At 45.4% G+C, this 14,519-nt stretch overlaps 1 protein-coding gene across 1 annotated transcript in view; it reads right to left on the bottom strand.

Moving 5' to 3' along the window:
* Nucleotides 1-14,519, bottom strand: part of LOC140731691 (TNF receptor-associated factor 4-like) — a 114,403-nt gene that overhangs the window by 18,692 nt on the left and 81,192 nt on the right. Inside the window, exon 2 of the mRNA XM_073053375.1 lies at nt 13,139-13,190. Within this exon, the coding sequence (XP_072909476.1) occupies nt 13,139-13,190 (52 nt within the window). The remainder of the gene's footprint in view (nt 1-13,138; nt 13,191-14,519) is intronic.

The raw sequence follows: 14,519 nt of genomic DNA, 5'->3' as shown, positions 1-14,519 counted from the left end.
CCAACAGTCTCTTAAATGCCACCATTGTGGCATGAGGGATGACCTCACTGAAACCTATCGAATGGTGAGAGGCCTTGATGGAGTGGATGTGGGAGAGTCTAAGACCAGAGGACACAGCCTCAGAGTAGAGGTGCGTCCTTCTAAAATGGAGACGAGGAGGAATTTCCTTAGCCAGAGGGTGGTGAATCTGTGGAATTCTTTGCCACAGGCAGCTGTGGAGGCCAAGTCTTTATGTATATTTAAGGCAGAGGTTGATGGATCCTTGACTGGTCAGGGCATGAAGGGATACAGGCAGAAGGAGACTGGGGCTGAAAGGGAAGTTGGATCAGACGTGATGGAGTGGGCAGAGCAGACCCAATGGGCCAAATGGCCTAATTTTGCTCCTGTATCTTATGGTGTTATGATCCATTGTATCTGCTCTACCACTACCCTTGGCAACCCATTCCAAGCATTTTCCACGCCGTGGAAAAGAACTGGCTCCACACATCTCCTTTACCCCGCAAATTCATACCCTTTACAATGATACTCGCTCAATAAAAATGGTCAGTAAAAAAGAGTATATTCCAGCCTGAAGACTTCAAATTCACTCATCCGAGAGATGTGGTGATATAATGGCCAGCTTATTGGACCACGGCCAACCACCAGAACTGTTAAACACAGAACAGCACAGCACATGGAGCTGAAATGCTCAGCTAATCCTCCATTTATCTTTCAGCTATGAGTGGCCCTCTATGACCACCCTTGGCAACGCATTCAAAGCACTTTACCACTCCCTGGGTAAAAACCCTTCCTCCGACAACAGCCCCCCACCCCCCCATTCTTTCCTTCTATCACCTTAGAATTATGCCTTCACCTATTAACAATTTCTGCCCTGGGAAAAAGGCACTGGTTGTCCAATCTATCTCTGCCTCTTTTCATATTGCTTCGGAGATGAGATGAAATTCCGTCGCCGCAACTCAACGAGTTCTAGAGTTTAAAGAAAATGGCCAGCTGATTGACTAATATCCTTCAGGGAAGGACTGCTAGCACTGTGCATCCATTGCCTCCTGAAGTGGCTGCCGGACTATTCAGTTCAGGGGCAATTAGGGATTCCAGCCACAGAGAAAAATATAACTGAAAGTAATTGCATTTATGAGGAAAAGAAGATGGACAGTAGCCATATTGGAGCAGACGAGACCAGTCAGAGACGCACAATTATCTGACGCGTGGAATATTTTAAATGCAATTGCGTGGTGCCGGTGATATCTGAGTCTAAGCAGCCCGACTGAACATCCTCTCTTAATTCAAAGCAGCCGTGATGAATGAGGCATCACCTTGGCAGAAACTGAGGACAGCAGGTGAAGCTGCCGACACCGTTGCCACTTTGCCGAAAACCCAACTCATGCCGCTGTTTTGCGGTAAATCTCCGAATTGTTTTGCGATCACCAGACCTCTGCCCCCGCTTGGTTAAAATCAGAGGGTCAGACCCTCGTGGCAAATCAAGGACACAAATAAATCAGTGGAAAAGCTGGGAGCCAAATAGAAACTCAGCATTGCTTTGTTCTGCAAGCAACGTAAATGTCCGCCCATAATCCACACGGACAGTAGAAACAGTCAACAAGCACTACACTGAATGAGTAGTTCTGAAAGCAGTGAATCAATTATTATTAGAACTTAAATTTGTTTATTATTGTCACAGGTACTGAGAGGACAAAGTTCAAAGTAAACTTATTATCAAGGCACATATACAAGTATGTCACCCTGAGATTCATTTTCTTGCAGGCATTCACAGAACAAAGAGCCGTCGGACAGCATGGTAGTGTAGCGGTTACCACAACGCTGTACAGTATCAGCCACCAGGGTTCAATTCCCGGCGCTGCCTGTAAGGAGCTTGTACGCTCTCCCTGTGACCGTGTGGGTTTCCTCCGGGTGCCCTGGTTTCCTCCCACAGTCCAAAGATGTACCACTTGGTAGGCTGGTTGGTCATTGTAAATGATTAGGCTGAGGTTAAATCGGGGCTGCTGGGCGGCATGGCTCGAAGGGGCAGAAGGGCCTATTCCGTGCTGTACCTCAATAAATAAATACCACCAGTGCAAAAAGACAAAGACTGACAAACAACCAATGTGCAAAAGAAAAACTGTGCAAATAATAGAACAGATAATAATAAATAATTGAGATACCATTAAAAATAAAACGGTCATTGAAAATTAAAATATATTGAAACAGTACTAGGGAAAGCCATTGACAGAATGCAGAATAGAGTGCTACAGTTACATTATTTTAGAATGATTTCCATGCCTTGACCTTTGAACTGGGCTTGGTATCCTTACCTTGGTCAGGAAATTCTTATTAAGGAGGACATCTCTCCATTTGGTCAAAAAATGACCCCATCCACTGCAGATAAGTAGCTTGGACAGAAGTTTCATCTAGTGTCCATGATGCTTTGTGAATGAGCTAGTTGAGGTATCCTGACAGAACACAGATGACTTTCTAAGGCTCAAGCACACCCCAGTTCCATATCATTGTTCAGTTCCCATGGTTATGGATGATTTCGCCTCAGCATTTGATAGAAAGAGATCAAGCCCAAATGATTGGTGATCCGACAAAGGAATCAGGTTTATTATGACGGACGTACGCCGTGAAATTTGCTGTTTTGCATCAACGCCACAGTGAAATACATAAACAAGACTACAATTCATTGTTATAATCAGAAATATATAAAAACAAGTAGCGCAAAAAGGGACCAAAATAGTGAGCAGTGCTCATGGTTCTTGGACCGTTCAGAAATCTGATGGCGGAGGGAGAAGTACCCTTTCCTAAAATACTGCCTTACCTCCTCCCTGATGGTAGTAATGAGAAGTGGGCATGTCCCGGATGCCCTTTAATGATGGACGCTCCTCCTTGCGGCATGGCATATTAAATATATCCTTGGTAGTCAGAAGTTTTTAATGACCCTGTGCATTGGAATGAATTATCATCACCCCAGACCCAAGGAGATCTATTCCCTCCAGCTCCCATTGTATGAATGGGAGTTTTCTCCAATTACTTTCATCTCAGCATCACTCTATTCAATAGGAGTCAAGCCTCTGAGTGCTGGTTGAACCCTACAATTCCCCATCCCTCAGTGCAGCCTAAGTGCTTGCAATGAATCGACCTAGAGTTTTAAAAGTTGGTAAAGATATAGTACAGTCATCTAACCGGACAATTCAATCAGCCAGATGCTGGGGTGCTTTCTGGCACCTTTAAAGCCGATTCCACTTCAAAGGGTGTCACGCAGAATTTCTAACAATACTAAACTGGGATGGGGTGGGGGGGGGGGGGGGGTGGAGGAAGAGGGAGAAAGAGCTTTCTTAAAGAATCCAGACACAATGCAAGGCTGACGTCCTCACCTTGCAATGTGAGCTCGTGACAAGTGATTAATTCTAGTCGGAGAAATGTTTTGGGGTAAACAGATCGGAGATGAGGGAGCCAGACAAAGGGTCAGGCCCTCAGGATTGGGAGGTCGTCGTTGGTGGGGGTGGGGCGGGAGTTGCAGCTTTGTGCACGGTCGCTGGTTCGCAGCACCTGAAACGCCAGGCCTCTCGCTGGCTCTTCACGGTCGGGGAGGGAGGAGCCTCCCCTACAAGAAGATGCGCCCAGTCCAGAAGCCTCAGCCACACGGTGTCTGTGGCTCGTTAAAAAATAGAGTTATACTTGAGCACAGCTTTCGACTGATCGGTACCACACCATATGGGGCTTGCAGAGTGTCAGCAAGTATTCTGGAGTTATGCGAATGTAGCACACATTAACTTAAGCAAGAACTGTCCTCGGTTTTTATAGTAAGTTGAAAAAGCCCAGAGACTAAGAGAAATAGTTTGCAAAATGGTGACCATTTGCATATGTATCAGCCAAACATTAGGATATTGGGGTTGTGTTAATTGACCTGCATCAAATCAGGTGGGGCTAAGTTATTTTGCAGCATTATGACTGGAGTTTAAGCTGACTGACCAGATGGATGTTGTCATTTAACATATTGAACGTGGTCACGGGTACAGACAATCAACGGTTGCTCGTGTACTCAGAGACAGCCCTGACAATATTAATTTTGGGTGTCTGTCTCTCTGTCTTCAGAAGTTTTTAGCCTATTTGAGTGAATTACTTAGTTATAAAGGTATTTGAACGTTCAGAGGTATCTCCCACTCTAGATATATAATTCAAAGGAAGCATAGTCAACCCAGAATATTGAAGCAAACAATGTCATTGGAGCTACTGAAATTACCTACTGTTAACTTTGATCTTAAGGGTATAAAAATGTGATACACTTCTGGCTTTGTGAGCCTCTACTGAGAGTGTCTTCATCAGGATATCTGTTTGACTTCATGAGGCGTTAGCGGCGTGGCGTGCATGGGCCAAATCGAGGTGGTGGAGTCCGAGTCCAAGAGCGGGGAATAAGCCAATGTTTAGCCACTGTGGGAGCGGACATGGAAGCGAATCGAAGCAAGCCGAAGTGGGCCAGAACCCGAGCCCGAGAGCGAGGAATGACCCGAGGTTTGATCAATTTAAGTGCTGGGCTAAACTGAGGCGACGGGGCCCGGGAGCAAGATCGTATTGAAGCGGCAGGGTCTAGGTCAGAGAGCAAGGAATGACCCGAGGTTTGAATGGTTTAGGGGCTGGGTCAGATTGAAAAGGTCAGATCGTCGGGGCTGGAGGCGAGGGACAGGCTGGTTCAGCTTACTGCTTCGCGAGGTTTACTCATCTCTGCGCTAAACTGAGCTCCTGAATCAGCTGTGGCGATGCCTGGCTTCGTGCCTGCGGACTCACTTTCGCGAACTTCAGTCCCGCTTACTTTCACTGTTCGCACGAACTGTACGCTGAGTGCTTAACAGTCTTCCCCTTTTAAAATGGGTTCTTTAGGGTTTCTTTGCTTTGTGGCTGCCTGTAAGGAGACGAACCTCAAGGTTGTATAAAGTATTCACACGTTGATAAACAAATAAGCTTTGAATAAAGATTTCTATATCATCAGCTTCAGTGTGTCTCCTGTGACTCCAGATCATAGTCACAGCATGGCACCGAGTGAGGAGAAGGGGACAGGAAGCACCTCACATCAGCTGCCTCGCTCAGCCAGGTTCCAAAATGTTCAGGTCATACTAAGAACTGAATGAGTAAATGGATCATTTAGCTCAAGTCTATTGAACGTAACCCCTGTTTCCTTCAGTAGCACCTGACTGTCTACCTGCACTGTGTTTCCACTATCACTGTAACACACACACATTGCTGGAGGAGCTCAGCAGGTCAGGCAGCATCTATGGAAAAGTCGATGTTTCGGGCCAAGGCCCTTCCTCAGGACGGGAAAGGAATGGGTTACAAGCTGGAAGGTGAGAGGTGAAGCCAGGTGAAGGGGAAGGGAGGTGGGTGGGGAAAGGGGGATGAAGTGAGAAGCTGGGAGGTGATAGAGGGAGAAGGTAAGGGGCTGAAGCGGAAGGAATCTGATAGGCGAGGAGAGGGGACCAGGGGAGAAAGGGAAAGAGGAGGGGCACCAAGGGAAGGTGATAGGCAAGTGATAGAGCAGAAGAGAAGAGGTAAGGTGGGAGCCAGACTGGGGAATGAAAGGAGAGAAAGGGGATGGGAGAGAATTTCTGCACTCTGTTACTGTTTTTTCCTTATAACTACCTCAATGTACTTATATATTGAAATTATCTATACGCATGGCATGTAAATCCAGGTTTCCCACTGTATCTTGATACACATGACAAAAATATACCAATTCACTAATTACTTCTCATTTCTACAGCCCTAATGAAAGGCCCAAGAGAGAGTAACTCCATTTCTCTCCACCAATCCCACAACATTCCCAACCTGTGGAATATCTCCAGCTTTTTCTGAGGGTTTGTTCTTGAGATTTCCAGCATCTGCGGTATTCGGCCTGAAACAAGTTACCTCAATTAACCCACGAACACGCGTGATATGCTGAGCCGGAATTTGGCCCGTCACTTGCTCGCACTGAAATACGGAATGGAAAGAGGAGGACAGTTCAGAAGATCAGTTCCTCACACCTGTATACTTGTGCTAAATGGCCTTTAGTCTGATCCTTCAAGGAACACAATGCGGCTCTTTCTGACTCTGAATGAGCACATAGACCAAGGGGAAATAGAAGGATCAGTGAAAGGAAGGAATACAGTATTTAATTTAGATGGAAAAACACCATTAAGCCAACATCGGACAATAAATAAAGCCCTGTTATGAACTGAGTCTGCTTTCCAATCCACCACTGGCATCATTTCAGCCGCAGGAGCTCATTACCACAGAGAGTTACAGAAGTCACCTCGCCGGGCAGTTACCACAAAACAAAGACAGGATTGTACTAATCTGCTTGATGTGAAAAGGGAGGGAAGATGATCTGCCGCTTCCTCCTCTGTACAATTCACTTTCAGCGTGAACAGTGGCACCCAGAACCGGGGTTGGGGTGGGGGGGGGGGGGGGGGGTCACTCGCTCACTCACTTGGAAAGCAAAGGCCCCGACCGGGGAGAGCGGCAGGAACAAAACAAAAACAGGCTCAGAACCCTGATCACTTCTTTAAATAAAGCTGTCTGTTCTTCAAGAGTCAAGGAGAGGGCTGCTCTCGCTCACTGAGGATCTCTGTCAGAATGAACGCTTGGAATCTTGAAAGGGCTGCTGGCAACGGGAAGGATTGCATTTAAGCTCTGACATGATGGCTTTATTTATGCTGTTTCTGGAAGGTTCCTGCATCGCGTGCTTATCCGATATTTTGGACACCGATGGGGGATTAGTTTCTTGTCCAAATATCCAGTACCCACAATGCACCTTTTGGTACATTCAGTGACTATGGGTCTGACCAGCGCTGGATTGGTGGAACTCAGAACTTTTCTGTGTTTTAGTGCATCTAAGATCCTGTAATCGCCTGTGAGAAAACTAATCTCTAGGTGGTATATGATGACATATACATACTTTGATAATAAAATGCCTTTGAACTTTGAACTTGAAAGAAAGGTGCAGCACAGACAAAATTCAGCAGGTCAGGCAGCACCGAGGAAGAGGAATAAACAGTCGATATTTCAGGGTTGAGGTACTTCATCAGGCCTGCTGTTGTGTTCCCCCGGCATTTTGGTCTGTATTTTCAAAGACAGACACCAGTCCGCTCTCCAGCTGTACGGTGCTTATTCCACAAAAGGTACCAGTCAATGGTTGGATGGGATCGTTGGTGGGTGGTTAAAGGAAGGATCGCTGACCACACCATAATGCTGGGAATCTTCACCAAGCAGCGCAGAACCCACTCTGATGAGAAACACCCTGGACTTTCTGGAGTAGAAGTTTGGTATCCAGCCAAAAGCAAGAAAAATCAATCACGAGTTTGACATATTTTTAAATTCAGAAAAGCACATCAGAAGCTGAATAATCCAACCAGACTGAAGAGCAAGATAATGGGACTTGTTTGGAAGTATGGAAGTAACTAGAATAGATTTGATGGCTCACATAGTTTCCTACTATGTTTAATGAGAATTATGAATGCCTAGCAAATTTTGTGCTGAGAAGCTGCCAATCTCCCTTGGGTATTTTAATGGAGGAGAGGTCTTGACCCACTAGGCCATAAGATATTGAAGCAGAATTAGGCCATTTGGCCTATCGAGTTTGCTCTGTTATTCCATCATTGCTGATATACTTTCCCTCTCGACCCCATTCTCCTGTCTTCTCCCCGTAACATTTGATGCCCCTACTAATCCAGAACTATCAACCTCTGTTATAAATATACCCAATGACTTGGCCTCCATGGTCATCTGTGACAATGAATTTCACAGATTTATTACCCCCTGGCTAAAGAAATTCCTCCTCATCTCTGTTCTAAAGGGACGTCCTTCTATTCTGAGCCTGTGCCCTGTGGTCCGAGACTCTCCCACTATTAGGAACATCCTCTCCATATGCACTCTGTCTACCTATCTGTAGTGCACTGGAATTGGAAATGGCTTACTATTGTCACATGTACTGAGATACAGTGAAAAGCTTGTCTTGTGTCTGTTCATACAGGCGAGATCCTTACAGAACATTGAGCGAGTTCAAGGTAGACAATAACAGAATGCAGAATGAAGTGCAACAGTTATGGAGCAACACGCGTGTCTGATTGTCTGCGTCCTGATGGAGGATCTCATCCCGAAATGTCAGCTGTTCATTTCCCTCTGCAGATGCTGCCTGACCTGCTGAACTCCTCCAGCATTTCCTTGTGTGGTACTCAAGATCTCCAGCCTCTGCAGAACCTTACGAGTCTCCATAGCAGTTACCGAGAAAGCGCAGCGCGGGTAGACAATACAGCGCAAGATGACACCAGAATCTGGATAGAGGGATTCAGGTGGGGGGGGGGGGGAGTGGGATTGGTATCAACTCCTGAGGCTGTCTTTGATGTGGACAGTAGATGCCATCAAACGACCTTCCACACCCACCTGACTGAGTCGCAGGTTAGAAAAGCCGAGAGTATAGAAATCGGTAAAATCGGTCTTTCACTACTCAAAATCTTGCAGAACTCTGTTACAACGTGGTCTGTAAATAGCTTACAGATTGAATAGCTGGTTCAATGGCACCATAAGAACAACCTGCCACTCAGCAGCAGCAAAATCAAAGAGCCGGTTATTTTCCACAGGAGGAAGAAGCCGGAGGCACGCGATCATTGGGCAGGAAGGACAGGAGCCTGGGGTCCCACAAAACCAGGTTCGGCAACGGTTATCACCTTTCAACCATCAGGCTCCTGACCAGTGTGGAAAACTTCACTCACCTCAGCTCTGAACCGATCACTAAACACAACCCATGAACGCACTTTCAAGGAATCTACTATTCAGTATTATTTATTTACTTTTTTTTACTTATTTGCACAATTTATTTTCTTTTGCATTGGTTCTGTGTCAGTCTTTGTTAATTGCATTTTTTTCATAAATTCTATTGTATTTCTTAATTTTCCTCTAAGTGCCTGCAATTAAACAATTCTCAAAGGTAGTATATAAGATCATAAGAGATAGGAGCAGAATTAGGCCATTTGGCCCATCCAGTCTTCCCCATCAGATGGTGGCATATGCGAACTTTTTGATAATAAACTTACTTTGAACTTTGCCTAACACAGACCCATGCCCACGTCTGCTGTGACAAGAATTAGAGAAAAGTTCATTCAATCACTTCTGTTTAATTTCTAACTTATTCCTATCAGCGGAATAAGCAGACGTTTCCTTTCTGCACAGAACAGTCTTTGTGTGCAGAGTGCTGGAAAAGAATACCAAAACTCAGCGTGTTCACCAGAGATCTGAAATGGAAGGTCAGCCCCATCATTCCAGCTCGGAGATTTTTTTTTGCCATCAGCTCACGTTCCCTACAGTCTGTGGCCGGGTGACGAACTGCTGCCGCAGCAGTTTTACCGGAGAGCATTTACCGAAAGCCGCTGTGGTTTTTCCTGTGGAAGTGTAACAGAAACGCGATTGTCCCCAGTGACTGAAGAGGAACCAAGACGTGCACCGGAGGCCAGGAGGGGAAGTATGGGGAAAGGTTGTGTTTGATGTAAAAACAAAAGCAGAAACAAAAAAATCGTCTCATTCATCCTGTGTCACCACAGAACGGACACTGGCAAGTGCGTGAAAGTGACACAAGAGACCTTCATGCATCAGCACACATCCCTGACAGTTCAGTGATTTAAACACAGAAAACTTCTTTTCCTTTCTGCCCCTCTCGTCTCCTTAAATACTCCAAACCCTGCAGACAGCAGGTACTATCGTCAAAAACTTTACCCCAACATTTACCTCAGTTTTACCCTTCATTCTACCACTGACTCTCGGTTTTATTTTGCCGAACTGTGGCAGCCATGGAATATCGTACCACCGCAGGGGAAGTGTGGAGACAGCACTGTCCCCTGGTTTCGAGTGGGCTGTTAAACCCACGGTCTGTATGAGGCTCAATAGGTGTGAAAGATCCCACGGCCCTTTTACAAACAAGTGTAAACATTTGCTGTCATGTCCCAGCTAATACTTATCCCTTAATCTTCTTCAGCAAAACAAAATATCATGAGGGACATCAATAGGGTGAATGCACTCAGCTTTTTTTCCCCCTTGGAAGGGGAACTGGAAGCTGGAGGACATAGCATAACTGAGGGGTGAAAGACTTAAAAGGATTTGGAGGGGCAACTTCTCCAGGTCAGGTAATGAGCTGCCAGAAGCAGGGGTACAATAATATCACTTCAGAAACCTTTGGATGAATACACAGATAGGAGGGGGCAAATGGGACTCGCTTGATGGGCATCATGGTTGGCATGGACAATTTGGGCTGACGGGCCTGTTGCCATGTTGCCTTACTCACCGAGTCTGCGCTTACAATCACACTTTCTTTCATGGGAGCTTGCTGTGCACGGGCTGGCCAGCTTCAGACAGTGATTACAGTTCACAAGTATTTCAATAGCTGCACTTGGCCTTGTGACATCCTAATGGAGGTGTCAGAGGCCCTCTCCAAGGCTTTCTCTGACCTCCTCAATACAAGTGATTACAACATTGACGTCCTTGTTTCCTGTTTACAATGTTTTCTGTTTTTAGTTGCACATTTTCAGCATCACCGTCATTCGACTGTGTCTACAGTGGCTGCATTCAGCCAAGGCAAGTTTGCCTCAATTCAGCGTTATATCCCCAGCAAACAGTGGCACATTGAAGGCGCGAGTAAGCATTACACTGTGCACGGTTCTGGCAGCCCATTACAGGAAAGGTGGAGAGGTTTTGGAAAGGGTGCAGAAGAGGTTTGTGAGGATGCTGCCTGGAGCAGAGGATATGAGCTGGGAGAGGTTGGGCAAACTTGGCTCGCTTCCTTTGGAGTGTCAGTGGCCAAGGGGAAACCTGACAGAAATTTATAAACTGATGAGAAGCTTAGACAAAGTTAGGCAGTCAGATAATTTCTCCCAGGGTAGAAATGCCATATACTGGAGGACATTATAGTTCGGGGGAGAGTGGGAAAATTTAAAGGAAGCAAGTTTTATGTCACACACAGAGAGTGAATGGTAGATGCCTGGATCCACCTGCCAGAGGTAGTGGTGGAAACAGATGCAACAGTGGTGTTTAACAGGCTTTAAGATAGACACATGAATATTCAGGGAACGGACGGATATGGATCTTGTGCAGGCAGAAGAGATTTTGTTTAATTTGGCGTTCTGTGATGCACAAACATCGTGGGCTGAAAGCCTGTTTCTGTTCTGTACTGTTTTCTGCCTCATTTGTACCAGGGATGGAGCTGATCAATTTAATCTGTCTGTAAGAATCCACCCAGTAAAAACATCACAATCCGGTAGCCTGCACTGCAAGGGTTTCGCAAACCCTCTGCTGCAGTGGGAAGGAAATATTAAAAAAGGAGTTGGTCTCCACGACACTTCAAAGCTAATGAAAATTAGAATTGACACAGCGGGGAACAGTAAGACTTATTGTCTGGACAATAAAGGGGCAAGATTTTTTTAATAAAAAAATCCAGCTAGAGCGGATTACAGTCTAAAAATAACTTCTAATATCTGTGGAAATGAAACTACATCTAATATCAAGATATTGATGAAGTGCAGCAGAGCAAAATGAAGGAACATCTGTATTAAAAGAACTGGAGAAGAGGGGAAAAGGTTCACATTTCCCTCTGTTTCAGTTTGCAGTGGGATTTTGCTGCCAGCTCTGAGGGGAAGAGAGGAAGCAATAAAGTGTATTCAAGCGTCAATTGACAAATAGTGACATTCTTTGTGCCAATTTCTCCATCTACCAACTGAATGAAAGAAAAGCGATTGGATCCCTTTGGCAGAAACACTGGGTGAATGCAGGCAACTTAGTGAGCACAGAATAAACACTCTCTTCAGCCTTTGCAAAACCACAGACAAATGGTCATTTTTGCAGCCAACTCAATCTTCGGCAAGAGAACAGAGTAAAAACAAACTAAGCTTGCTTCTTTCGCCAAGAGTCAAATGTCACTTACTGAATTTGTAGCAGAATTGAATATAGGACAAACAGTGGGGCATTGTGGAGAGGATCACTGTAGGAAGGCTTATTCGTAACTGCCATTGCATAGATTTGATGGGCAAATTGAATTTATGGAACAGTGTGTAACACTCTGAAGAAACGCCACTGCTGTATGCCGTCTAATGGAATCTGACAAGGTAACATGGAATTACAAGGAATGTCACATTAAATTAAGTGAAAAGAACTACCAGTTTAAAAAAAACTTCATCTCACAATTTCTATTCAAACCAGCCCAGTTATTCTTTTATTATTGCAGTCAAAAAAAAATCAGAAAATTGCTGACAGCTAATTATTCTAACAAACTGTACACTTAGTCAGAGTGCTTGCTCTTGGCTACAAGCGCTGCTTTGATTTAAGAAACTCAGTCATTCAATTTGCAAAGTTGTTTAGAATGCTGGACACCACGAAGAAGTCAAAGGATGCGTGAATCAGACAGGGCGCTGGACTTGAGGTACAGGCTGGCTATAACCTTTGTGAATGGACAAACTTACGTCAGAGTGCTTGCATTTGTTTACGCTTGGCTCTGCTTTGATTTTTAAAAAACTCAATTATTTAATCAGAGAAAGCTGCTGGACATCACAAAGCATTCAAAGGACATGTGAACCATACAGGGTGTTGGACTTTGAGGTTCAGGACCTTTCTGGATGGTGCAGAGGCTCAAGGGAGCTAAGTGGTTTCTTGCTTCTGCATGGGACAAGGCAGGATTTCTGGTGTCACGTTGAATAATCTAACTTGTCTTTGAGGGACTGAAGCAGAAGTGACTGAGGTGCAGGAGTGAGAGAAAAAAACAGCGTGCTTTGGAGGAGGTGGAGAGGAACAGAACAGCTTTACGGCTCTATTCATCCAGCAAAACAGAACAGGCAACCAGGAAGGCAACTATTAAAAAGAAAGACCTTGGTGAGCTGCACAACAAAGGATGCAGATGATACAGGCCTGAAGGCACGCTCATTACTACAATTGTCGGAGCTGCAACTGATCAGTGTAGAGAAGAAAATGACAAAAGGCTGCACGAGGACCCCTGGGGTAACAGAGATACGGTGGGGGTGTGGTGCTGCTCAGAGCAGACACAGATAACTATGGGAAATGGACATGCAGCATTTGAGGCAAACCAATTAGAGCAACGAAAGAGTGAAAATCACCGCCTGGATGGCCCCTTCCTTACCTTTGCGTAGTCAAGTGGAAGTTGGTCCTCCGGACATTTAAACACGCCCTCACTGAAAGAAAGAGAAGAGAGTCGTTAAGTGAGCAAGCAGTGAACAACTTTTTCCCTCTGTTTTCTATTTTCTAACGCTGACAAAATAACATATTGCGAGCAGAGGCAGATCGGTGATCCCTCTGTGAGCAGGTACTGTGTATTATTTAAAGGCTGGGGCACCGTGCCGGATGGAACGATGCTGCGTTTACACAAGGAGCTGCCTTCGCTGCTATTGAAGTGGGATCGGGCAGTGGAACAATTCAAACTCCTGCAGAAACTTTGTTTTAAAGTAGCCCCCAAAACAGCAAATTGAATTAGGCTTGGAGCCGGGAGTTGACAAGGCAACGCACAATGATAAAACATTGAGAAGACTTTCACTGCACAAACAAATGCAGACAAAGCTTTGCCACTGGGATCACCAGTCCTCCAGTAATAACTCTAGGTTACTCCACAAGACCCAGGTCTGAGCAAACCTCGTAAAAATCAGTGCGTTGGTTAAAAAGAGAGCATTCATCAGATTAGGGAGCAATAACAGTGTCAAAGAGGTGGAGGAAAGGGAGGGAGACAAGGGCTTCTGCAGACTCGTTATTTATCCCTGGGATCATTCTTCTGCCTCACTGTCCATCACATCCTTCCTTAATGCACAGTGACCAAGGGATGTAGTTTCTCTGTTGCAACTTGACACACATTTTAGAGCAAAGTTCTTCAAATACTTAAAGTTTGAAATATTTTTGAAACAGTTTTGTATCCATACTCCCTTGCACAGATACTGGCCCTAATACACTTGAGACCCTGAGGCTTATCAGATGCCTCGTACAGTGTGTGGTAAAATGGACTCAAAGATTGCTCAAACTGTCCTCCAGCTCTTGGACGGCCATTTGGCCACATTGTCTCGAAGGCAGTGCCACTGGAGGTAGAAATCATGGAATCTTAAAATACTAACAGCACACGATATTTAACGCCAGCCACCCTGATAGGAACTGAAAATGGCGACACAGGATCTTAGTGGTTGGAGCAATTGCTTCACATCGGCAGTGGTCATTGATTGGCGTCCCGCTCTCAATTCCCTGATTTGTGAACCTTTTCCCTGTGACTCCATGGATCCTCCGAGGCCTGAGGTTAGGGTCCGTGAGTGGTTGGCATGCTAGGTTGGCACCGGAAGCCTGACAACACTGCATTGGTCGTTGTCGCAGAACAACACACTTCATTACATGTTTAAAAACGCAAACACGAGGAAATCTGCAGATGCTGGAACCTCACGCAACACGCACAAAATGCCGGTGGAACGCAGCAGGCCAGGCAGCATCTATAGGATGCTGACGAAGGGTCTCGGCCCGAGACGTCGACT

The sequence above is a fragment of the Hemitrygon akajei genome, chromosome 8 (genome assembly GCF_048418815.1).
Source record: "Hemitrygon akajei chromosome 8, sHemAka1.3, whole genome shotgun sequence".
Taxonomy (NCBI): Eukaryota; Metazoa; Chordata; class Chondrichthyes; order Myliobatiformes; family Dasyatidae; genus Hemitrygon; species Hemitrygon akajei.
Note: the sequence above shows the minus strand (reverse complement) of the source record. Positions and strands in the feature narration are given on the sequence as shown.